The sequence below is a fragment of the Narcine bancroftii genome, chromosome 7 (assembly GCF_036971445.1).
Source record: "Narcine bancroftii isolate sNarBan1 chromosome 7, sNarBan1.hap1, whole genome shotgun sequence".
In the NCBI taxonomy this organism is placed as follows: Eukaryota; Metazoa; Chordata; class Chondrichthyes; order Torpediniformes; family Narcinidae; genus Narcine; species Narcine bancroftii.
The window spans coordinates 188,943,148-188,970,581 of record NC_091475.1 but is presented as its reverse complement, the minus strand read 5'-3'; the positions used below and the strand labels follow the sequence as shown (position 1 = coordinate 188,970,581).

The window sequence follows — 27,434 nt, the reverse complement described above, 5'->3', positions numbered from 1 at the left end:
TCTGTCAGCCACACAGTGAACACATGCTACTTAATGGTATGCTGATCATGAAACCAGCAAAGATCTTTCATGAAGAACCGAGAATTGAAGGGAACTGTGAATATATAACAGGCTGGTTGAATAAATTTAAGAAAAGACACGGCATTATATTTTAAAAAAATTGTGGTAATAAAGAATCTGCTGATCACGAAGCAGTGGAGAAATTCATTGAAGAGTTTGCCAAGATTATTGCTGATCAAAGTCTGATGACAGAACAAGTCTATAATGATGACAAAACATCATTGTTTTGGTGTTATTGCTGATGAGACAGCCCCTAGAAGAATTAAGGATGCCAAGGACAGAATAACTGTGCTGGGGTGTTTTTCATCTTGTATTCGTATGTTTGAGTTCTTAGACAACATATGGATGAAGGAAAAGGTTCTTTACTTTAAAGGAGTTCTAAAGAGCACCATGAGGCATGCCATGAGGCTGCAAGCCTCCATTACAGATCTCACATACTGTGTGTCAGCCCCCTGCTGGCAGCCAAATCTAATCAAACGGAATGGTTATATGGTTATATGGTAATGGGAGCTATAATCAAGGCCTTGCTAGTGGCCATGCAAACCTGATCATTATCATTACATCTACCTTTGTTAAAACAAAAGTAGCTTACTTTTAAGGAACATGTTTTCTTTGTATAACGCTGCAATTTTAACTTTAACAACAGGAACTTATATTTTCATTATTATCAAGATTGTTAGCATTTTTTAAACTTGTTTTGTGTGTTCACATTTACATACACTAAAACTTGAAGATTGAATAAAATAGCACTACTTCATTCTATAACAGGAGTCTTTAAATTTGCTCAATGAGTCTCTTAGGAGGATTCACGTGTCTTGACGATCTCCTGATTGATTGTCCTTCAATCTGAGTTATTGCCTCAGACGATGGCTTCTCAGATGTGAATTCAGGTAGTTCAACCGTATCCATCTTTCCATCTACTGTGGTTGGTACCATTTGAAGATCTTGACGATTTCTTCACAGAACAGCACCTTCATCTGTCTGAATGGTGTATGATTTTCGTTTGACTTCACTAAGGACAGTTCCCTTCTGAGTCCATGCTTGTTTTGTCTTTTAGCCATACTTTGTCACCAGCATGGAGTTCCAGTAGGTTTTTTGTACCTCTGTCAAAGTAATACTTTTGGTTTTCTTTCTGTTGTTCTTTGAACTTCCTCATTTTCTCCCCCTCTTTTGTTTTTAGGAAGTTCTCCTGAATGAGTAGGTTTGATCTTAGCCTACATCCCAGAAGGAGTTGTGCTCGTGACATTCCACACTCGAGTGGCATTATGCGATATACTAGCATGCTCCAGTAGAAGTCTGTTCCACTGTCTTTTGCTTTATACATCAGTCTTTTCAATGTCCGTACTGATTTTTCCACTAAATAATTGGACTGTGGAAAATGAGAACTTGACATGGTGTGTACAAAGTCCCACTCTTTGGCAAACTGTCGGAACTTTAAATTGCAAAACTGGGGTCCATTGTCTGTGAAGACCTTATTGCCACACGATGTCTGGACAATATAGCTTTCATACCTGTTATTGTAGCATCTGCAGTGGTGGTGTTCAGTTTACACACCTCTGGATACAGGGAGTAATAGTCTGTGACTACCAGATAGTCATTCAAATAGGTCAGCGCCTAACTTCTGGTAAGGTTTGTTTGGTGCTGGGTGTGGCTTTAGGGGTTCTGCAGGATTGTTTGCTTGATATTTTCAACATGTTTTACAGTTGGACACTTCATTTGTTATATCATTGTTGCGTCTTGGCCAGTACATCACCTCTCGTGCTCTTTTCTTACACTTTTCAATTCTGAGATGTCCTCCATGGATCCTTTTTTAGCATCTCTTTTCTCAGATTCTTTGGGATAAGGATATTTCTTCCTTTGTAGATGATGTCTTCAATCACTGATAGTTCTGCCCTGCATTTCCAGTACTCTGAAACGTCAGGTGAGCAGTCCTGCTTCATGTTGGGCATTCATCCAAGATGTTTTTTCTAAGTTGTCTCAGTTGTTCATCTTTGTTTGTCTCTGATTTTATGAGCTCCATTTTTGCATCAGCTATGGGCAGTGCACTTGTGATCTGTCCACGAAGGCATACAGGTCTTAAACCATTTTGGTATTTACAGGCTCTCTCGTGTCAACAGGTCTAGACAACATCTCTGTTGTGTACATTAGCTTACCTGGAGTGTATGCAACATTCAATACATAGCATTGCAGCCTAATCAACATTCTTTGTATTCTCAGTGAACATTCATTTAATGGCTTTTGGAACAATGCAATCAGGGGCTTATGGTCAGTCTCTACATTGATTGCTTGTCCTGTCACAAAGTGATGAAATCTTTCACAGACGTATGTGATGCTGAGCAGCTCGTTTTCAATTTGAGTGGATCGTGTCTCCGTGACTGACATTGAGCATGTTACATACACAATGGGTTGCCAGTCATCATATTTTTGCAGAAAAAATGTACCAAGCCCACTATGTGATGCATCTGATGATATCTTGATGGGTCTCGCTGGGTCGTAAAACCTCAAACTTGTTCCTCTGTGAGAAGTTTCTTTAGTTCCCTCCATGACTGTTCATGCCCATGATTCCACTCCCATTCAATGTTCTTTTCTGTTAGTCTTCTCAATGGAGCCATCTTTTCTGAGAGGTTGGAGATGAATTTACTCATATAGTTGACCATTCCATTAAACCTCTGTACGTCCTTTTTGCATTGTGGCCTTGGCATGTTCCCAATGTCGGATACCTTTCTGGGATCTGGTCTGATGCCCTCACTGCCTAAAATATCTGTCACCCCGAGCTGGCATTTTTCTCTATTCAGCTTCAGGTTTGCTTTCCTTGTTGCTTCCAGCACTTTCCTTAGTCTCTTATCATGCTCCATTCTCGTGGTTTCCCCATACTATGATGTCATCCATTAAGGTATTATCTCCGTCCAGGTGCTCATAGACCATATGGATAGTTTTGTGATACACTTCAGGAGCTGAGGCAATTCCGAATGGTCACCTTAGGAATCAGTATCTGCCAAATGGACCATTGAACGTGTAGCCTTGAATTTGCTTCATCCAATTTTAACTGGCAAAATCCTGATGATGCATCTAACTTGCTGAACAACATTGTATTTGCAAACTGTAACATGATTTCTTCTTGCATCGGAAGCTTAAAGTGATCTCTCTTTATTGCTCTGTTTAGATCTCTTGGATCCAAGCAAATTCTAAGCTTTCCATTATTTTTGTCCACAACAACAAGTGAACTCACCCACTCCATTGGCTCATCTATCTTCTGAATCACATTCAGGCTTTCCATCCTGTCCAAGCCTGCCTTTAGTTGCTTTTGTAGCGTCAGTTTTCTTACATGTTGTGGGTGATGAAGCCCTGGAGGTGTATAATAACTTCACATCTGCATGGATGTATTATCAGTGGCACATGTTTATCCACTCTGATTGTGTGTTCTCCTGGAAGGCAGCCTAGGCCCTGAAATAGGTAATTGTACTCTTTCCTGAGTTCATCATAGACTGTCTCTCTTTTGCTTTCCACAATGAGGACTTTTTATACCAGGTTCAGTTTCTCACAGGCTGTTAAACCTAGTATGGCCTGTACATCCTTTGGTACCACGATGAATGTTAGCACATGCACTTTGTCCTTGTGTTTCACTTTGACCATGCATTCTCCTTGCACTGGTCTCGGACTAATCTTCTTAAAATCAGTCTCTGATATTACATTATTTTGTGCTCCAGTATATGTTATTTACTTTTAATCTCAATATCCAGTTTCTGGTTTCTTTCTTGTTTTCAGTCGCAACATCTACATAGAATTCCTTTATCTACTGCATGAACCATGCTTTGTTGTACTTGGTTCCTACAGCAACAGGCATAATGGCTGCTTTTGTTGCACATATAGCATGTTTTACCATATGCTGGATACTTTTTTTGTTGTGTTGTGCACCGCATCAATGACATAGTTTTTGATTGTCCCTTTCATTTTTGTTCACTGGCCACGCCTCTCTTTCCACTTTGGTACACTATTTGTCAAACGGTTGATGTCTGTTCTTACTCACTGCATCCACATTGCAGCGAGTTTCACTGAACAGCTCTTCTGCTTGTGTTTTTACAGTTTCTGCAGCTCTGCAGAGTGCTATGGCTTTTTTCATGTCTAGATTTTGCTCTTTTAGCAGTCTTTCCCTTAGACTATTATCTGGAATACCACACACAAGTCTGTCTTTTATCAGTAAGTCGGTCAGACCACCAAATACACGTTTTGCTTCTGTTTCTCAATTCTGTCACATATTGATCAATACTTTCTTCCATTTTCTGTATTCGTGAAAAATCTGCGTCTCTCATATGTCACATGATGTTTAGGTATGCAGTATGCCTCAAACTGTTCCATTATTTTTTCCAATTTCATTTTGTCTCCTTCGGCAGCAAATGTGAAGTTATTATACACCTCCAGGGCTTCATCACCCACAACATGTAAGAAAACTGACGCTTTCACTTTATCATTTTTCTCGTCAGCTCCCACTGCCACTAAATACAATCCAAAATGCTGTTTAAATCTGTTCCAATTTTCAGCCACATTGCCTGTCAACTGAAGCTTCACTGGTGGATGTAATCCTTTCATTTTTCTCTTTGTTAGCTTCTCTTCACTGATCAGTTTCTGACTTTAGATTTTCCTTATAATTTCCTTCATCCTACTTCTGACACCATATTTCATCTTGTATTCATATGTGTGGGTTCTTTGACAACACATGGATGAAGGAAAAGGTTCTTTACTTTAAAGTTGTTGTAAACATCACCATGAGGCATGCCATGAGGCTGCAAGTCTCCATTACAACTCTTGCATACTGTGTATCCAAGTCTAATCAAACAGCAACTATAATCAAGGCCTTGCTAGTGGCCATGCAAAGATGATCACTATCATTACAGGCTGTGCTAATGCAGCAGGCTTGCATAAGTGTAAACTTGCTATGATAGGCAAAATTTTGCATTCTCGTTGTTTTAAAGAGTGCATTCCTTACCAGCCCATTATTATGCAAACAAAAAGCACAGATCACTAGGGACATAATTTCTGATTAGTTTCACAAACATTTTATACTAGCGATTCATGGCCCCCGTAGGGAAGCTGGACTAGATGACGACGGCAGGATTTTGTTATCCCTCAACAACGGTTCTGCTCATCCTCCAGCTGAATTTCACATCAAAAATAATGTTTTTGCCATGTACTTACCCCCAAATGTGAGTTCATTAATTCAGCCATGTGTCTAAGCTATCCTTAGATCAATGAAGAGTGAATATAAAACCAGTTTCTTGAACTATATGCTGGCAGCAGTGAACAGAGGCTTGGGTGTGGCGGGTTTCCAAAAGGAGTTTAGCATGAAGGATGTCACATATGCTGTGGCCAATGCTTGGAACACAGTGACTAAAGACACAGTTGCATATGCCTGGCACAACCTCTGGCCTGCAATAATGTTCATTATGATGATGATCAAGAAGGTAATTTTGAAGGATTCCATATGTCAAGTGAGAAAAAATGTTGTCTGACCTCCTCACATATGCAAAAATTATACCTCCAGAGTCCGTCAGTAAGCTGGAAGAAGGGGATAGCGAAGAAGTTTTTAATATCAATAATGAGGCTCCAGTTGTTCAGTCGTTGACCGATGGTTAAATAGCCGATATGGTTGCTAAATAAGATGAGGGCCCATGGAATTACACAGTTATTAAACTGGATAGAAAAATGGCTGATAGGCAGGAAGCAAAGGGTTGAAATTAAGGGTTCCCGTTCTGGTTGGCTGCCTGTAACTAGTGGTGTTCCGCAGGGGGTCAGTATTGGGGCCGCTACTGTTTATAATTTATAGTAATGACTTGGATTGAATGGTTTTGTGGCCAAATTTGCGGACGACACTAAGATAGGTGGAACAGTAGGAAGTGTAGTAGAAACTGTAAAGTTGCAGAAGGATATAGACAGATTAGGAGACTGGGCAAAATTATGGCAAATGAGATTTAACATAGAGAAAGATACAGTTGTACATTTTGGCAGTGGAAATAAACAGGCAGAATACTATTTGGATGGGGTGAAAATTCAGACCTCGGATGTGCAAAGGGACCTGGGTGTCCTCATGCAGGGAATCCTAAAAGTTAATTGGTAGTGAAGAAAGCGAATGCTATGTTGGCATTCCTTTCAAGAGGAATAGTGAATAAGAGTAAAGAGGTGTCGAAGAGGCTCTATGGAGCACTGGTGAGACCTCATTTGGAGTACTGTGTGCCATTTTGGGCCCCTTATCTTAGAAAGGATGTGATTTTGTTGGAGAGGGTGCAGAGGAGATTGACTAGGATGATTCCCGGAATGCAAGGGCTAACATATGAGGAGAGTTTGGCAACTCTTGGGTTGTATTCATTGGAGTATAGGAGAATGAGAGGAGATCTCATAGAGACATTTTGTATTTTGAAAGGTTTAGATAGGGTGGATACAGGTAAGATGTTTCCTTTGGTGGGTGAATCAAGGACAAGGGGTTATCGCCTGAAAATTAGAGGTTATCCATATAAAAAGAGATTAGGAAGAACTTCTTTAGCCAGAGGGTCGTGGATCTGTGGAACTCACTGCCACATACAGCAGGGGAAGCCAGATCATTGGGAGTATTTAAGCAAGAAATAGACAAGTATCTCATTAGAGAGGGTATTAAGAGATATGGGGAAAAGGCTGGAAATTGGAACTAGTGTAGAGTAGCTTCGTGTAGATTTACGGAACAGACTCGATGGGCCTAATGGCCGCTTCTGTTTCTTTGTCTTGCGAATCAAGGTGATTGTGATAATGGAGATGATAAAGATGACCTTGTTACCACTGCAGAAAAAGTGCCGGTAGACGACATGGTGAAAACATTTGATGGACTTCTTGGAGGTCTGGAGCAGCATGCACTCATAACAGAGCAAGCAATCATGTCTGTTTATAAAATCAAAGGGAGACTTCTAAGAGAAAAACCATTGTTAATGAGGCAGATGACACTGGAGGAAACATTTAAAAAATTCATCCGGCCCAATTTATAGTACATGAATTTGGTGCTGCATTCATCTTCTTTTGTAAGCAGAGATCTTTTTTTGGGTATGTACAAAACATTTTTATGCAAACTTTCCACTTGTTGCATCAAGCCGATGCTTAAAAAAGCCTGTTGTTTGTTGTTCCAAATTCTGAAAGAAAGTGAAATCTGAAAAACAGCTGGTCCTGAGCATTTTGGGTAAGGGGTACTAAACCTGTAGTAACCGTACATTTCTGTAATACATCTTCATTATGAAATACTTACATTTTAATCATCTTTTTATATGTCTGAATTCAGTAGATGCTCTTTCAAATTCTGATGATTCACAAATTCCCATCATTTTCATTTGCTTTCATTCATCCATCCCTCCATATTATTATTGTGGGTGCTCAGTCATTTGTCACCTACTTCCAGTTCAAAGTAATATGACCTGGTATTTCAACAAAGTTACTATTGACACTGATGACACATACCAGAGCACATTCTTTTCCTGCTCTTCTTGATTTTGCATCTCTTACAAAAAGCTCACAGGCTAGTGGTTAACGGTCTTGGCTACACACTTCACAATTTCACATCATCATGAAGAATGGAGTGGAAGGGTAGGACTCTTTCGACCAAAACTGAGAACATTAATTTCCTTTTACAAATGGAAATAGCTAATAGCTGTATTGAACATTTTTTAAATAATTCCAACAGTATTCACTTCAGTATCAAGTAAAAGTAAGATGGGATGGCAACTTTTGGTTAAAACATCACATCAATTTAACAAATAGTCTTCTAAACTCTGGAGAATATTTACCTAGTCTATTCATTCTCTCCTTATATGACAGATTCACTGTCCCGGAAACAAATTTTAGTAAATCTTCATTGCACTCACTCTATAGCTCTCACTGTTCTTTTTAAACAGAAGTAGGTTAATATTGTGCAGACATCCCTGGGAATAATCCATGCTGTTTTAATAGACTTTGTCCCTAAGTCAGAAAGTATACAAAAATCACCTGATATTGGTCACCATGCCTACACAGAATTGTAATGAATGGCATCGAGAGAAAACATCCTGTTATTCTTAAGAATGAATGGACATACATTGGACTTTTGAACTTGCGCTTGTTTCTTATGCATGTGCACTGTTTGCATGTTCAGAATCCAAGGACAGCCTTTGCACAATATATCAGATGCAGCCCCATAATATTAGTGAAATATGCACTCAAATTTTCTTGGAGTAGAGGCTACCATACCTCTTGCTTTCCTAAATAAAGCTTCCTGAAGAAGATCTCAGGACCAAAATGCCTTTTATTTTCCATGTGCTGAGTTTCTCCAGCATTTTTGTGTACTTGCTTTCCTAATTGCCTGCTGTGCCTACCTGTCCAATTTCAGTGACTCCCCTTAAAGGACACCCAGATCTGTTTGAGCATCATGATTTCTCTGTCACTTACCATTTCCTAAATAATCAATAGCTTCTGTTTCTCAACGGAAAACCAGTTTTCCATATGACATTTACCATGTGGCGGCCCACTTTCTTTGTCCGTACAACAGTGAAGTCCGACGCTTACATTTTGCTGCATATAATTTCACCCAGTTTCATAGCAACGGCAATGTTGGAAATGTTGCATTTTTGGTTCCTTGAGCAAAATGGTTGAAATAAATTTTGAATATTTGGACCCGAGCATTGATCTAAGAACATGTGTTTGTTTTTATTCTTTGCTTTCAGTTAAACAATTCTCTAGCCATGCTTGTTGCAACATGATCTCCGCAGCCACCTTTTTGAAAACTTCTGTGCCGTCACAAGCAGGACCCACTGGAATCACTTTCGTTCTCCTGGCTCCTATTCATTGCTTGATTTCTCCAAGAAAACATTCTGCCACCTCAAATATGGTATAATTTATTATTTTTCCAATGATTCTTGTATTCATTTTGCACCAAACCGTTGTGGATTATTTCTGGAATAATATTACCTTACTCTCTGCAGTCTGGCATGAAAGCATGCCATATATATGTGGTACCCAAAGCTGGCATTTCTAGGTCTTCATGCTGTTTATTGCTAGCTGTACTGGTACTTCTATTGGTTGCATGAGTTTATCCAATGAGCTAGGGATATCGTAGTTGGTAAATCTTTTCTTGATGATGGGGAAGCTTTCCTCAGTGGTTTAGCATTTATCCCTGCATGAGTGTCCTTTAATACCTGATAATAGGAACTCAAACATCAAAAAAATAATATGATTTTAATATAAAGGACATTATAATCTTTCCCCCATCAAATTGTCACTTGCTGATGTGTTGGAAGATGATCTTGTATGTGCTGTTAATTCAGTTCCTAATCTGCCCCACTTGGTCTGCAGAATGTAAAAGGTATGCAATTTTTAAAAAAAAATCTTCTTTTTGTTGAAATTATATTTTCTGCCTGGCGTACCAATGTTTTTGTTAGAAAATAACATTTTGATTTGATTTGAGTCATCTTGTAAAGGGGCAGACAAAATATAAATGAATTTGTCAGTACTTATGTTAAAGCAGCAGCCAGGAAAAAAGCAGGAATGCAAGGTGACTTGCCAAACAGTCCAAGAATAAGCCTACCAGTATTCCAAATTAGATGAAATACTGTATTACAAAAGACTTGAATATACAATTGAATGAATGCTTGGATGTTGCTAATGTGCGATATTTCATCTATTTCGGAAATCGTTAGAGAGAGAAAGCAACCGGGTTATATATAAAAAAAATCACACATCTTGGCAGTTCTTGGCAGGCAACACCAACATTATACATGCTACTTCGGTACATTTTGCCACAGTCCTGTATAGTGCAGTAACTTACAATACTATTGTTGAACTTTGTATTAAAGTCTAACTGAACATTTGCTTTACTTAGGGGTTGTCATTTTACTTTTATATCTTTCTGTGATTTCTGATTAAGGGCATCAAAACCCCTTTCAACTCCAACATATGGTTTTCTTTCACCCTTTGAAAACATTCTCCAAGTGGATAACTACACCACCTTCTATTCCATCTGCCATTTTTTCCCCCCAGTAATTGGTGTACATTTTCCTTTTCCAGCTTTATTATACCACAGCTTTCTTCCAATCTAACATTACAATTTACTGAACATCTTGAAAGCAGTAAATTTGCTTGTTATTTTTGTATGCTGCATTCAGCCATTCGACATGAGATGATGTGGAAAAACGAATATAAGTAATCTGTACAATTGAAAAAATATATATATATTTTGAGTTGCATTTTCTGCCTCTTCCCTATCCTTGATAGTTGTCACATTGGTCCAACATAGACAAAGATGAAATTCAGCCCTATTCCGCGGGAGATAAATATAAGCATTTTATTTGACACTAGAAGATCGTGTTCTATGGCGAGCTCTCCACTGGCCACCGAGACAGAGGTGCACCAAAGAAGAGGTGCAAGGACTGCTTAAAGAAATCTCTTGGTGCCTGCCACATTGACCACCGCCAGTGGGCTGATATCGCCTCCAACTGTGCATCTTGGCGCCTCACAGTTCGGCGGGCAGCAACCTTTGAAGAAGACCGCAGAGCCCACCTCACTGACAAAAGACAAAGGAGGAAAAACCCAACACCCAACCCCAACCAACCAATTTTCCCTTGCAACCGCTGCACCCGTGCCTGCCTGTCCCGCATCGGACTTGTCAGTCAACAACGAGCCTGCAGCAGACGTGGACATACCCCTCCATAAATCTTCGTCCGCGAAGCCAAGCCAAAGAAGAAAAGAAAGATTTTTCTGACAGCTGCAATCAACCAAGTTGAATTTGTAAGTGGGAAGCAATATTTACTCTTTGGTAAAGTCAATAATAAATTCAAACTCTTCTTACTGTTCTAAATGATCTATCTAAAACTGGATCTTGACAAAAATTCCCAGCTATTGAAATATTCTGAGGTGCTCCAGCCAAATAGGAAATGTAACTGGTATAAATTTTTCATGATTCCTCATGACTTTGTATGTGGGCAAAGCAATGTCCCACTTATAATAATTCATTAACAATGCATATTAAATGAATCAAATGTCTTTTGACAATTGGTTGTTTTTGGGCATCTTTGCTGAAGAGAAGAAAGAGGAATAAAATTGCAAACCTAAACTGGACTAGGTGCCATACATTTAAATGAGAAATTGATGGCTATGTATGATGTTATTCTTACGTGGATACCCAATTTACTTTCTAAGCTCAACATTACTGGATTTTGCAATGAACAGTATTGATTCATCACTAGCACCCAAATTAATTAGGTCCTCCCAGCAAGCCAGTTGTTCCAAACCCAGATAGTTTCTTCCCTGCACTCATCAAGGTCCTGAATGAATCCCATAAAAGTACTATCATTTTGATCTTGCTTTCCATCGTATATTCTGTAATTGTGTTAATTATACAGGTGTAAGAATGTGACAGAAAACCTGTCATTCTGCTCGCAGAAGAAAGCTTCTCACTATACCAGGTATTTTTTTGACAAATAAACTTAAACTTACTTGGGCTTTGATTAACTATGGCCCCTGAGGCCAATTCATACTCATCAATCTGCAGGATGAAAGTAGATTGAGCAGAAGATTGTGATGCCTTTGATGTACAAAGAGACTTTGATCTGAGCACTTCCAATGCCAGAGATTTTTATCCCTATTATGCTTGCATGGTCCTGGCAAAAAGCTCAAAATGGGACAATAAGCTTGCCTAACTGCAGATTGGAATTCAGTGTGATTCCTAGTTGTTAGTTTAGGCAGTATTACAGATGTCTTTTTCAGTCATCACCAATTGTTGATTCCCTCCCCAGAGAACGCTCATCATGAAAACATGTTATATTCTGTCAAAAGTTGCTTCTGCTCCAAAATAATTAAGCAAATGTCTATGTTCCTGCCTTGTATGTAGGCAGTCTTATCTGTTAAAGATCTTTCTACTTGGTACGACTCAGGTCAGGTTCGAGTGAATAACTGCCACAGTTATAGGATTGGACAAAATTCTGATTTGCACTAAGCAGTGACGTGAGTTATCAGTTTGTTTTTAACGTTCTACTTATAGATGAAGGGGACGATGCTTTCTCTTGTGGATTCTTATGTCTTTCCAATTGGAAAGATCGTATCCTACACTTCCAACAGCTTGGAGATAATCTGATCCCATATAATCATGTCTACAATTTAAATTTTCCTCAAAGAAACAAATACAACATGCAAGTTCCTCTAGAGTCAGCAGATGGTCCCAATTCTCCACAGACTGTCATCTAAAACCTCAGAGAGATGTTAGGAGGTTCGAGATGTCTGTGTTATTGTCAAATTATGCAGTTAGCACCAAATGACATGTGGCTTTTAGTCAGGCTTTTAGCATGCTACTGATTCATACTTGCTTTTAAATTTTCTTATCAGGTAGGTCTCTCTATTAACTTTTAGAAGTATAATTCTGGCCCATTGAGCTCCATAGAGCTGACTCTGGACCAGAAGATCTGTGAGTACTTAAAAGCAAAGAATAAGCTATATGGCACTTTCCCTCCTCGACATTCACCTCCATTGGGTTCAACAGGGTATGCATGCTTATTTAGAATTGTTATGCTTGCTACAGTCTCTTTCTTACCACATGATCATCTTTTGAGGATTTAGAACCTCTTGGTGTTAACCTTAGATCTCTGATTCAAGCACATGAGGTGATACAAGAGGGTTTTTGCAGTTATTGGATCAGCAAAATCTCTGTTAAGTTCTTTAACACTTTCTGCGGTTATTAATTTTGTGTTCAGATTCTGTACACTCTTCCATCCTTTTGGTTGTACTGCAGTTGACTGTGGTCAATGAAAAACACAGGTTTCATTTTAGTGGATCTGATCTTGTGTATTTGGTTCTGGAATGGACTGAGAATCTGGTGTTGTCCAGGTGTAGTGCTCTCATGGTTCACTGCTGAAGACATTGCTGTTTCAGTAAGGACATGATGTCCAGTTTGTTTGCAGCTCTGGTGAAATGGATCATGTCCACAGAGAAATAATATAAAAATCTCCATTGAAAGGGTGTTGGGTTTGGAAAGTATCAGGTTCAGTGGGTTTGTAACAGCACTGATTTACCACCTCTTACAAACCTATAAAGGATACACTCATTTGTTTCTTCCAGCACATCATAAAGTCAACTTTCTTTATTATATCCTAGACACAACATTGCATTCTTCAACTCCCCAGACAGCACCCATCCAAACATCTCTGACCTTCTCATTGGCTGACTGCCACACAGTGATCCTGATGCTCTCACTTGTCTCTTCCTGTGTCTGAGTTCCATCACCTGAATACTGACATTTAACACACCCACGTATGCGCGCTATTACTCATGCACGTCACATCACTTACATCATCAGTGGCGGCAGGAACCGCTCCCGATTTAGGTAATTATGCAACTGCGACAGCCCTCCACCCTGGCCTTCAAGCCCAAGCCATGCAAGGAGGTGACTGATCGGAACTGTCCCGCTACATAACGGTCCCGAGGGCTGACAGTTCAGCATGACCTCATATGATAGTGCAAGATAGGCAATGCACAGTCCGACTAGCAAGGGTATGACTGGTTCTCTGACTCCGGCTCCGACGCAGAACATGGACCATCGATATACCTGTTGATGGAAACCGTGTCAGCCTTTCTGTTCCTGTAAATCATAAAATTCTTCGGATGTCATTGTAAGACCTATCAAGGACCATTATAAATGGGCTGAAGTGATTTGCAGACAGCACCATGCCAAAGGAACACATGAGTACAACAATATAAATAAGTCAACACATACACTGCAGATGATGCCTGCCTGTAGGTGTAGGTTGGAGTAAGCTCATGTTCTCCCAAAGACAATCAACCGAATTAGAGTGTTGTGCTTGGACTTGGATCCACAAACTTGCCTGGCAAGGTTAACAATGTGATGTTTGATTGAGAAGGTGCAGGCACAACCATCAATTGATAAGGTGCTGGTGGTACACAAGGCGTAGTAAGCAGTTTTTCCAGTTCCCATGTGCTCCTGTTAAGTAGGGGAAGAAGGCAGTCCTACTATCTTCAATGTGGGGGTCGTGTACATAAATAGGGCGCATGCTCCACCAACTGAATGAGGACAGACATTCGAAAGAGACTCACCAAATTCTCTTGAACATGGCAAGTTAAACATCGAATGAACCTCTGTTTCCAAAAATTGCCTTCAATAGGGTCTATTCCAGCTAGCATGTGCCGCTTCCTCAACATCTGTGACAATTGACATCAGCTAGTACTTGGACAATACGAGTCTCCCTAGATAGCTGAGTACACAGCAGAATAGCCACCTGCAACATATTGTATGGGAAATGACCATCCGGATCCACTAAGACAAGCTCCACTTCACAGGACATCTAATCTCGAAGACGATCCACAAGTAAAGTGTACTTCGTCTTCTGACTCATCGCACTGAGGGCAGAGAAGTGCGCATTGAGGATTGCAAACCATGCTAGAGCATTATTAATAAAAAGAGGGGAATCTTGACTTTGACCTCCCCATCTGCTCCTGGAAGAGGTTTATCCTCATCAGTATCCGTTTCAAATTAGAAGGTTCTGTGAACTCATGGGGTCACCACTTGTAACGGCACTGATTTAACACTCCTTACAAACAAATAAAGAATACACTTACTCATTTCTTATCGCACACCACAAAGTCAACTTTTTATTATATCCTAGACACAACATTGAATTCTTCTGGTGGCTTGTTCCACTTACAGACTATCCTCTGAGTGAAAAAGTTGCTCCTCGAGTCTTAAATCTCTCTCCTTTCATGTTAAACCAATGCTATCAAACCTATCGGATCTTGGGGAATAAACTGTAAGCATTCACCATCCATCCCCCCCCCAGCCGTCGCCATGATTTTATACACCTCTACAAGGTCACCTCTCAAGTCTTCTACACTCTCATGAATGAATACCAAGCTTATCCATTCCTCCCTCTGAAACACAAGCTCTCCAGTTCTGACAATGTCCTGGTAAATAGCTCTGAAACCCCTTCTATTTTAGTGATAGAGTTGTAATATTCAAAAAATCAAGTTTTCTTTCCCAGTCAACAATTTTAGAACATAAAACAGTACAGCATAGGAGCAGGGCCTTCGGCCCATGTGTCTGTGCTGAACATGATGCCAAAATCAAACTAAAATTCTGCTGCTCATGTGTCTATCCAGAAGCTTTTTAAATATCTGCTTCCACCACTACTCCTGTCAGCCCATTCCAGGCACTCTGTGTAAAATATTTTCCCCTCATAAGTCCCTTAAACCTCCTTCTCCTTACCTTAAATGCATATCCGCTGCTGAATGATGCTTTTACCATGGGGAAAAGATTCTGACTTGTCCACCTTATCAATCCTCTCTTAATTGTTTACACCTCTCTTTGGTCTTCCCTCAGCCTCTGCTCCAGAGGAAAAAAGCCCATGTTTTTCCAATCTCTCCCCATAGCTTTTACCCTCTCAACCAACCAACGTACACATAAACCTCATTAATCTATCAAATTACTATTGTCTAATTAATAGTGAAACAACTAGATAATTTCAGATTCCATCTATGATAATTAAATAAAAATATTTTAAAAATGATAAACAAGTATTTAATACCTACAAATTGAAGCAGCTCAAAATTGTACTGAGATTGTCAGAGCTTTGCTATTTCTTCCACTTGCATTTACATATTACAGTGGAACTCTGATTATCTGAAATCAGATTATGCGAAATTCTCAGTTATCTGAACTTTTTGGACCCAGAAGTGACATCTGTTTGGCTCCAAAAATATTTTTCTGGATAATTAAGGATTTCAGAAAAATCAGAAATCCTCATTTATCTGAAACATTTCAAAGCCAAAATTACATAACTTCGCCTCTGAAAATTTTCAGATAAATGAATATATCCAAAATATCAGAAATTCTCAGTTATCAGAATCTTTTTCAGAGCCAAACTGACATCACAGGTGAAAAAAAAATTGGAATTTTGGAAAAACCTGAGAAGAATTTCAATTTTTTGTTGTTGGACTTAACGTATTTTGTTCAGATGGTTTTTTTGGTGAGAATTAAACATTATTTCACGCTTAAGAAGACTTCCCTTGTTGTTTGTTGTTGTTTAAGCCCAGCTACAAGTGATTTGCTGTTGCTACTGGGCTGTTTTTTAAAAAGTGACCAGTTATCCAAAAATATAATTTATTGCCCGATCCCGTCCATTTTGGATAATCGGAGTTGTCTTCTTCTTTGGCTTGGCTTCGCGGACGAAGATTTATGGAGGGGGTAAAAAGTCCACGTCAGCTGCAGGCTCGTTTGTGGCTGACAAGTCCGATGCGGGACAGGCAGACACGATTGCAGCGGTTGCAAGGGAAAATTGGTTGGTTGGGGTTGGGTGTTGGGTTTTTCCTCCTTTGCCTTTTGTCAGTGAGGTGGGCTCTGCGGTCTTCTTCAAAGGAGGTTGCTGCCCGCCAAACTGTGAGGCGCCAAGATGCACGGTTTGAGGCGTTATCAGCCCACTGGCGGTGGTCAATGTGGCAGGCACCAAGAGATTTCTTTAGGCAGTCCTTGTACCTTTTCTTTGGTGCACCTCTGTCACGGTGGCCAGTGGAGAGCTCGCCATATAACACGATCTTGGGAAGGCGATGGTCCTCCATTCTGGAGACGTGACCCATCCAGCGCAGCTGGATCTTCAGCAGCGTGGACTCGATGCTGTCGACCTCTGCCATCTCGAGTACTTCGACGTTAGGGGTGTAAGCGCTCCAATGGATGTTGAGGATGGAGCGGAGACAACGCTGGTGGAAGCGTTCTAGGAGCCGTAGGTGGTGCCGGTAGAGGACCCATGATTCGGAGCCGAACAGGAGTGTGGGTATGACAACGGCTCTGTATACGCTTATCTTTGTGAGGTTTTTCAGTTGGTTGTTTTTCCAGACTCTTTTGTGTAGTCTTCCAAAGGCGCTATTTGCCTTGGCGAGTCTGTTGTCTATCTCATTGTCGATCCTTGCATCTGATGAAATGGTGCAGCCGAGATAGGTAAACTGGTTGACCGTTTTGAGTTTTGTGTGCCCGATGGAGATGTGGGGGGGCTGGTAGTCATGGTGGGGAGCTGGCTGATGGAGGACCTCAGTTTTCTTCAGGCTGACTTCCAGGCCAAACATTTTGGCAGTTTCCGCAAAGCAGGACGTCAAGCGCTGAAGAGCTGGCTCTGAATGGGCAACTAAAGCGGCATCATCTGCAAAGAGTAGTTCACGGACAAGTTTCTCTTGTGTCTTGGTGTGAGCTTGCAGGCGCCTCAGATTGAAGAGACTGCCATCCGTGCAGTACCGGATGTAAACAGCGTCTTCATTGTTGGGGTCTTTCATGGCTTGGTTCAGCATCATGCTGAAGAAGATTGAAAAGAGGGTTGGTGCGAGAACACAGCCTTGCTTCATGCCATTGTTAATGGAGAAGGGTTCAGAGAGCTCATTGCTGTATCTGACCCGACCTTGTTGGTTTTCGTGCAGTTGGATAATCATGTTGAGGAACTTTGGGGGACATCCGATGCGCTCTAGTATTTGCCAAAGCCCTTTCCTGCTCACGGTGTCGAAGGCTTTGGTGAGGTCAACAAAGGTGATGTAGAGTCCTTTGTTTTGTTCTCTGCACTTTTCTTGGAGCTGGCGGAGTTGTACTGTATGTCTAAAGCATCTATCTCTATAGCAACTTTCCTTTCTAATCAATCACATGCTCCACAATGCCTGATGATTCAAAAGCTGCAGAGCCCTTAGAGGCAAAGCTACAGTATAGAAGAAAGACGTGTCGATAAAACAATTTTATGAATGCAGAATACCTTAATAAATTTAATTGGAATAATTAAAGAAACATCTTCAACAGGTTTGACCAATTAAATATTTTTTCTCTCTCTGTAAATAAGGACAAATAAAACACACCACTATTTGTAACCTCAAGGACACAGGATGTTAATTGTATCCTTAAATAAGCCATTGTTAGGCGAACTTACCTTTTCTGAACATGGAATTTTAAATAATACCAAATCAGTTAAGGGCTAGACATTTATTTGAGCTACTTGCAATCAAAAGTCTAGTTCTGTTACCTACAACTGCAATGACCCAGAGTTCAGGCTGAAATGAACAGATACACAGGAAGTTGAAATAAATTTCTGGAAGCTCTGGACAAATTTAGAGTTTCAGTTATTTAAATGTCTGTGGTCTGTTATTTGGTTTCAACACAACACTTCTGAACAGCAACTTCGTTGCAATTATTCCATAATTGGTAATGACAGGCTGTACAATATTGATTTTGCAAGTTAATAGCAGAACACTGTAACTTGAACAACAATTTCTGGTTGCAAGTTGTACCTCTCTTATCCAGCGCTCTGTGGTCTGACAATTCCCGTGGTACAGCATGTTTAAATCTCTTGCCGTTAGTACAAACTCCTTACAGACAGCGCGGGACTCGAACCCAGGTCCTGATCGCTGGTGCTGTAAAGGCATTAACTGTGCCACCCCACAGTATTATTTCTTGTTTTAAGCTTTGTTCTACCTTTGATATGTTTATATAGTGGGTTCCCTTAGGGGTCAATTTTTGTTTTCCAGCATCTTCTGTGGTCCTGAAATGGCCAGGTCCAATGTCTCTGGATTAAAGAGGTACAACTATTCTGGGAGTATACCTGCCCCTGACTTCATGCCACTATGCCGTTAACTTACCATTATTTTGTCAGTCAATTCGAATGCAGTGTGTTTAATATGGTTGACTGGTTGGAAAGGTAGGGGCCTTGTGAATTTCACTGCATTCTTGCCAAAAGCTCTTCTCCACCTTGGGAGTTCTGGATATGCTGAAAAACTGGAGTACAAAGTAAAGGTGAACTTGAGCATTGAGTACGCCATTTGAGCAAGTTCTCCTTCATCTTAAAATGGAATTCATCCATGGTTTTTTCTGTGTGAAAGTCAACTTACTACAACTGATGATAAAATGTAATGTCTGCAACTCTATCTTAATATTCTAGCTGCATCTTAACTGGTCTTGTGAACAAATACTTACAGGTTTTGTACTTAATGTCTAGACCAATAAAGGAAAGCATTACACAGGCCTCCGAACACATTTTTGACCTGTGGGCATTCATTTACTCATTTTGCATTGTATTGCTTTCTACCACCTTCTAAAGAATAAAAACAATGTAAATGTGAGATTTTATGAAACTGCTTGAAATACATGTAAATTAATGCTTTGATAGAATGAAAGCATGCAAAATTTATTTACCTTTTTTGAAAATCTCAGAATTAAGCAACAAATTAGATAAAACATGCAAGGTTTATAGTTAAGGATAGAGAAAAATAATTTAAAAATAGACATGCTCCTCGATAAAAGTTCCAATGCATTTTTTAAGACTGAAAGAATGACAAAATTTCATTTCCTTTGGTTATATGCAAGCCTTCAAAAATACTCTGCCATTCCTCAGCTGATCATCTATTGCAGCTTGATTTTCCTGTGTTATCCCCACATCTTTTAATGCCTTTAATATCCAGAAATCTATCAATCTCTGCTTTAATTGAACTTACTATATGATCCTCCACAACCTTTTGGTGCCAAGAATTCCAAATATTCACCGCCCTTTGAATAGAGAGTTTATCCTGTTCATTTTTCCAGAAGCAATTTACCTAAATTGCAACAACATTGATCTTTTCATGAAAGAAACAAAATATGTATGCTGATATAATCTTGTATGGTATCAGAAAAAAAAATCACCAATATTAGTTCCTTCAGATGTTGTTATCATTTCCACCTGTTCCATTTGACATGAACGTTATTGAGATATTCTTACAAATACAACTCAAAGCAGTTTACAAAGTTTCAGGAAAAAGTAGCAGACTAAAGTGAAGGGCAACATAAAAATAAGCTTATGTGGAATAAACCATTTCCCATATTGTGGCAAATGTAGCTGGAACCTTCCCTGCTTTTCAAATCAAAGTCTACTAGGCAGCAGATAAAATATAACAGTCAAAGAAATTGGAGGAACAACACCCAATTTTCCGTCTTGGCACACTCCAGCCAGATGGCATTGACATCGACTTTTCCAGTTTCTGCTAACCTGCTCTCCTCTTCCCCCTCCCCCTTCCCTTCCACTGTCCAGTTCTCCTCACTCCCTTCCCTCTCCTTTCATCTAGCCATCCCTCTGATCTCTGCTGTCTCCTCCCTCCCTTCTCTACCTATCACCCCACTCTTTTGTTCAGACGCCTGCTGACACCTGCGGAGTTTCTCCTAATTTGTGTTTTTACTTCAACCGTGGTGTATGCAGATTTTCGTGTTTTACCCCTAAGAACAAATGTACATACGACTTGAAATGTATTTTATGTATAAATTCAGTATTTTTAAGTTTGAGGGTTTTTTTATATTCCCCTTTGCCTGGTTGTTCCATAAAGAGTCTTGGCAGAATCCTTCTCAAAAGTCAGCTTACTTCTCATTTCTACATCACAAAATCTTAAACAGACAAGCAGTCAAATCCTGACTTTTTTTCCCACTCTTTGGCTACCTATGTGGGACTCACTCCCTGATACCAGCAGCATTGCGTTGACATGTTGAACTTAAGGGCAAGTTGCACTTTGCATAAAACCCCTCATGGCCCCCACAGGCAACAGAATACTATTCACCTTCATTAAGTAAATGTAGTTGAAAAAAGTTGGTTTGCTTGTCCTTTAGTTCATAATGTTTTAAACTGATTTCTGATCCTCAGGCTCGTTTTCTAAATTTATTTATTTTCAATCATTTCTATTTTTAGTGAATTATTTGAACTGCTTTCATTTATCTCTAAGCAGTGTAAATGCCCTTGACAGGAGCAAGTTGTCAAAAGTCATCAGTGTTTTAGATAAGTGGCTACAAGATCTGCTAGTTGATGCCTGTTCACCGATCCTGGCTTGCTCCACTTTGTGTTGATCATAAGGCCATAAGACATTGGACCAGAAATAGGCTATTCAGCCCCTGTAGTTTGCCCTGCCATTCAATCATGAGCCGATCCATTTTCTCACTCATCCCCCCCGCCCAGCTTTCTCCCCATAACCTTTGATGCCCTGGCTAGTCAAGAACCTATCAGTTTCTCCCTTAAATGCACCCAGTGACAGCCTCCACAACCGCCTGATGCACCACCACCTTTCACAACTTATGGATTTCCCAAGTTAATATAAAATCAATTAAAGTAACGTAGTGAAATTTAATAGAGAAAGCTCTCTTACCCTACAATATCCTCACAGATACAAAATATGAAAATGTTTTGACGAAGTGATAAGTTCTGAAACATTGATTATCTCTTAATTTCTGTCAATACTGCATGACCTGCTGACTTTCACCACCACTCTTACGTATTGCACAAAAATGCTTTATTGGTTATTTGTGAGATAATCAAAAGGTTAAAAGATATAGGTTATAGAAATGTCAATTGTTAGTACTTAATTAGGAATAAAAATGATGATTTGAGTTCAGAGGAAAATACTGCCAAAAATCTCAATAGAACAGGAAATGGTGAAGGTAATGAAAATGGAAGTGTGATACCAGGAAGGGTGTCTATGTTTAAAATAAACATGCCACCCTTCCATTCTGTAACCACAGAAAATGTGTGACTTGTTCCTATGTCTTCTTCACCTCCATCAAGGGCCACAAACAGACTTTTCTAGGTGAGGTAAAGCTTTACATGCTTACCATCCAACTTAATCGCTTGCATTCAGTATAGCCTCCTCTACATTGGTGAGACCAAATGGAGATTTGGTGGCCTCTTCTCCAAAATACTTACACTCCCTTTTTGCATGTAAATGAGCTTCCTATAGTCAATCATTTTAACTCATCATACATTCCTACACTACCTATATTTTCTAGGCCTCATCCCTGTTGGAGTGAGGCCAAATGCAAACTTGGGTACAAGATATAGCCTTAAACCCATCAGCATGGAATGTTTTTTTTCTAATTTTAGATCAAATATTAAGATATAATTGGGGGAAATATTCCTAAGTAATTTGGGGAATGGACCAAGCAGATTGGAGTTTACTAAATGCAAATTAGATTCAACCAACTTGATTGAATTTTTGATGAGATAACAGGGAGGAAGGGATGATGACTGAAGTGAATACAACAGATGTTGCTCATAAGTATTTTCAGGTGTTTAATTAAGTCCCACGAAAAGATAATCAGCAAATTTGAGGCAAATGAAGTCAGGAAACAGGATTTAAAGAAAACTTTAAGTTGTTGTGAATGCTTCCCCCCCCACCCCCCAACCAACAATAGTGAATGTTGGTGTTTCTGAGTGGTCAGTGCTGGTTTTATTCTTTTTTATGATTTATATTAATAATAGAGATAATAGATGTATGAAGTAAAATTTCTATAATGTGTAGATAATACAAGCTATGAAGAGGGAGAGTTGTCTTGTACTCTGGATGGCTCAATGGTGAGGTAAAACATCAAAAGTTTTGGGCAAAGGAGAGAAGGAGGAGGCAAAAGGACTTTTACTAATAATCTACAACTTGCTTTTTGTATGAGTGACAAAATTGGAATCAACCAGGGATTTATAAGGAATTGAATTGATATTTCAGAGGTGGTGTGTGTGGAGAGAGAAAAGGAATGCACCTGGTAGGATTACTATCTTCTTTTCTTTGGCTTGGCTTCACGGACAAAGATTTATGGAGGGGTATGTCCACGTCTGCTGCAGGCTCGTTGGCGACTGATAAGCCTGATGCGGGACAGGCAGGCACGGTTGCAGCGGTTACAAGGGATTACTATATTATGAGCCAAATTAGACATGATTGGCTGAATGGTCACCTCCTGGATTGTAATTGTTTTGTTTCAACTTGTAATCTAGACCTATGAAATGGTACCAAACATCTTTAAGAACATAAGAAATAGAAGCAGAAATAAGCCATTGAGACTGCTCTGCCATGGCTGATCATTGACTCAACTCTACCTACCTGCCTTTTCTCCATATCCCTTCATTTCTTTAAAAAAAAAAATCTGGTAACAACCTTAAATATGTTTAATGAAGTAGCCTCAACTGCTTCCTTGGGCAGAGAATTTCACAGATACATTACTCTCTGGGGGGGGGTGATGTTTTTCCTCATCTGTCTTAAATCTACACCCCTGAATCTTGAGGTGTATCCCCTAGTTCTGGTCTTATCTATCAGTGAAAATTATTTTACTGCCTCTATCCCTTTCATAATTTTATATGCTTCTTACAAGATCTCTTCTCATTCTTCTGAATTTGAGTGAGTATAATCCAAGACGATTTCTTCTCGTAAGTCAACCCCTTCATCTCCAGGATCAACTTGGTGAACCTCCTCCAGACTACCTCCAAGGCTAGTATATCATTCCTCAAGTATGGAGACCAGAACTGCACACAGTACTCCAGGTTCAGCCTCACTAGTACCATGTATAGTTACAGCATGACCTCCCTGCTCTTGAATTCAATTCCTCTAGCAATGAAGGCCAACATCCATTTGCCTTCTTAATAACCTGTTGTATCTGCAACCTAACTTTTTGCGATTTATGCACAGGCACTCCCAAGGCCTTCTGCACTACAGCATGTTGCAGTCTTTCACCATTTAAATAATAATCTGCTCTTCTATATTTTTCCTACCAAAGTGGATGGCCTCACATTTACTAACATTGTACTCCATCTGCCAGATCTTTGCCCACTCACCTCACTTAACTATATCCTTCTGCAGCCTCTCCACATCCTCTCTACAATTTGCTTTTCCACTTAATTTAGTATCCTCTGCAAAATATGCAAAAGGCTTTGGATTAAGCTATGTCAACAAATAGCAACATTTTTATTTACAAAAACAAGCAAGATTGAGTGTTCCAAACATATTCAGTCTCTCACTGCTACAGCATCAATCATTCCGGTGCCCAAGAAGAACAGAGTGAGCTGCCTCAATGACTATCACCCAGTAACAATCACATTTACTATGATTAAATGCTTTGAGAGGTTGTTCATGGCCAGAAGTAACACATAAAGGACTGGACCCACTGCAATTTGCCTACTGTCACAATCGCTTGACAGCAGACACAATATCACTGGCTCTCCATTCAGCTCTGGATCACCTCGAAAACAGCTACTCATACGTGCAGCTGCTCTTCGTCGACTACAGCTCAGACTTCAACACCAATATTCCCTCTGTGCTGGTCAACAAGGACCAAACCCGTGGCCTCTTGCACTGCCTCTACAACAGGATCCTTGATTTCCTCATTGAAAGACCACAGACAACATGATGGGGAAATAATCGCTCACTGACAAACTCTGAAACTCAGGGATGTGTGCTTAGCTCTCTGCTCTACTCACTTTAGTCCCATGACTATGTGGCTCAATACAATTCAAATGCTATCTACAAAGTTGCCGATGACACAATGGTTGTCAGCAGAATCACAGACGGCAATAAAGAAGCTTACAGGAGGAAGATGGATCAGCTAGTTGAGTAGTGTCACAATAATATCTTTGCACTCAATGTTATCAAAGCCAAGGAGATGATTGTGAACACGAGGAAATCAGGGGAACATGAAGCAGTACTCATGGAGGGGTCAGCAGTGGAAATGATCAAGAACTTCAAATTCCTGGGTGTCACCATTTCCGAAGATCTGTCCTGGAGCTTCTGTGTCGATGCAATAACGAAGAAGGCTTTCCAGCCCTATAGCTTGAGGAGATTCAGTATGTCGCTGAAGTCTCTCGTAAACTTCTACTTCTACATGGAGAGCATTCTGGTTGGTTGTTTCACTGTCTGGCATGGAGAAACCAATGCTCAGGACAAGAAAAATCTCCAGAGGGTTGTTAACTCGGCCTGTGACATCATGGGCACCAGTCTTCACTCCATCAAGAACATCTACTAGAGGCAGTGTCTTAAGAAAGCAGCGTTTTGTCCTCCAGGACACCCACCACCCAGGTCATGCCCTCTTCACTGTGCTACCATAGGGGAAAAGGTACAAGAGCCTGAAGACGAGCACTCAGTGGCTGGCACAAGGGCAGCTTCTTCCCCTCTGCCATCAGATTTCTGAATGAACAATGAACCTCAGACATTCCCTCACTTTGACTTTTTTTACACTATTTTTATCTATTGTTGTAAGGTGGTTTATATAAATGTTTGCATTTTGATGCTGGTGCATTGAGACAGGTTCATGATAATTAATTCTCGTTCTGATTCTGAAAACAAAAGTAAAAATGTAATCTTTCAATATTTAGAGACCTGTGTTCAGATGTGTGTTAGTTCAGTTTTAAGCGTAGCCTTGTATTCCACTATAGAAAACCGATTCATCAGTATATCAGAGGTCAAAGAATTACATCGTGGGGACAAGAGCTTGATTTGCATTCCATTGACTTAAAAACAGATAGTTGATCTAAATACGGTAGTGATTCATTTGGATGTATCGAGAGAAACTGTTTCCTCACATATGCAATCTAGAACAATTACCAATGGCCCAGGCTAATTAAAAATGAAATTAAGAAGGATTTTTCTATTTGGAGTTAACATCTCTTACAAGCTCTGTATTTAAAATTACAGTTTAAATTTGTAACACTAAAATTGATACACTTTTAGGAGAATCTCGGGATTATAGAGGCTCTGATAGATCAGTGGTTAGAGCACTAGTCTTATAAACCAGGGGCCCCCTCGCTGGGGCTCATTTCTGTATGTGGCAGTGGACAAAGTGAAGATTTTCTGTTTTCCTTATGTAGACAAAGTTAAAGAATTTCATGTATGTTATATTCTAAATGTGACAATAGTGGAAATTTAAAAAACTTTAAAGATTATAAGATATGCCATAGATCACATATTAAGTGAGGAAACAGTCAAAATCCAACGCAGACAATGTTTAATCCTAATTTGATGTTTTAAAAAAAAGTCGTAGAACATCATGCATTAGTTTCAACACTGACATGAGTACTGGAACCCTATAAAATGATATTACAGTGGGTTGCACTCTTCTTTACATTGTTTGTATAAATATAACCTAGCTCTGGACAAAGGATGATGTTTTAAAGAGCAGTTAAAATAAAATGGTGCCAATAGGGTGTAGATAAATGTGGTTTTGATGTTGTGAATTCTGGACAAGAGAGCAGAAATGTATATTTTTGCAAACCTTCCCTGAAGTATTTATTCTTCTACTGTTTTAATGAGCAAGATTTAAGACACATTGTACTAGAAGGTTTGTGCTCATATTTGAATATTTTCAAATTGCACTAATATTCTAGGAAAGGGAAGATCTATTCATTTATGATAGAAGGCTATTCCATTTTGGAGTTGTGAAGAAGGGCAGATTCTAATATTGAAATTGGTTATTTTGTCCTGTTCAAATGTCCAGTAATTTGAACCATGATGCATCATTATGGCCAATCATTCAACAGTTTGAATTTTATATTGTTTGCAATCAATGCTATTAATTGTCATAAATCTGTATGAAAATATTAAGTTATCAATTTTGATTTTTTTTACCCAACAGGGCATAGATTGCACTGCTTGTAAACCTCAGTTTGAGGTGGGGCTAAGATGAGCATAACTAGCGATGAAGTAAATTTCCTGGTATATCGATATCTCCAAGAGTCAGGTAAGAATTTTTATATTCACCACAAAAGGTTTTCAGTGTATAAATGAAGAAACTGGTTTATATAGATCCTTATTTTGAACACAGAATCTTCTATAATTGTTTTTTTTTAAATTAAAGGTAATGACTTGATATTAGAAGCTCATTGTTTTAAATGAAGAGTTAGTTAGCAGACTTTTAGGAAAAATAAGTCTGCTTCTATACTTTGGCTCAGTCCCTTTATATAAGAAAATGTAGGAAAGCCCTTAGAACTGGAGGGCATTCAAATCACGTTGTGTATGGGTAGAAGTTGTACAGTAATAGTGTTGTCTACATAGTTTGGCATTAAATTATGCAGACTTTATATATTCATAATTTCAAAAGAATTTATTGGTATATGGGGATTTTTCATTATGAACTGCCTAATCAATTGGTTTAGGTAAGAATTTCTTCTTTACAACCATCAACTCATGGTTTTACGTTTATCTGATCAATAATTCTTCCTGAACACTGATTTATGAAGGCTAGGCAATCCCTGAAAATATGATTTATTTTCTCTGTTAGAACATCACAATTGGCAGCAAATAAGTAGCATCAAATGTAAGGGCAAATCAAATGTACTGCTTTAATAAATAAAATGGCACCATTATAATGAAAATTGATAAATAAATGGTGCATCCTGTAACAATGCCTTCAGTAAGTAACATTTTGGTAATATCTGAAAATCACTAGATGTTGCAATGTTTTAATGAATGCCCTGTTTGTTGTCCATTTACTATGTGAGGAAAGAAATTAATCAAAACTGTTTTCGTTTACATCTAAGTTGCTAGAAGGATTTCATTACTTTGCTTGTTAAATTATTTTTTATTCCTGTGTTGAAATTATTTTGTCATAG

The 27,434-nt window shown here is 39.3% G+C and overlaps 1 protein-coding gene and 1 long non-coding RNA gene across 8 annotated transcripts in view; one reads left to right on the top strand and one right to left on the bottom strand.

Annotated features, from left to right (window-relative positions):
* LOC138739520 (F-box-like/WD repeat-containing protein TBL1X) overlaps nt 1-27,434 on the top strand; it is a 469,684-nt gene that overhangs the window by 297,048 nt on the left and 145,202 nt on the right. For 5 of the 7 annotated variants that reach the window (XM_069891762.1, XM_069891761.1, XM_069891763.1 and 2 more), the window contains one exon: nt 26,459-26,563. In XM_069891762.1, coding sequence (XP_069747863.1) covers nt 26,506-26,563 — 58 coding nt within the window. In that variant the 5' untranslated portion in view covers nt 26,459-26,505. Of the gene's footprint in view, nt 1-8,768; nt 8,933-26,458; nt 26,564-27,434 lie in introns of those variants that run through there. The other 2 variants (XM_069891765.1, XM_069891767.1) reach the window with 2 other exon arrangements.
* The window catches only part of LOC138739522 (uncharacterized), a 99,054-nt gene that overhangs the window by 21,015 nt on the left and 50,605 nt on the right, over nt 1-27,434 (bottom strand). The window contains exon 4 of the long non-coding RNA XR_011342302.1: nt 18,703-18,838. This is a non-coding gene — a long non-coding RNA (uncharacterized lncRNA). The remainder of the gene's footprint in view (nt 1-18,702; nt 18,839-27,434) is intronic.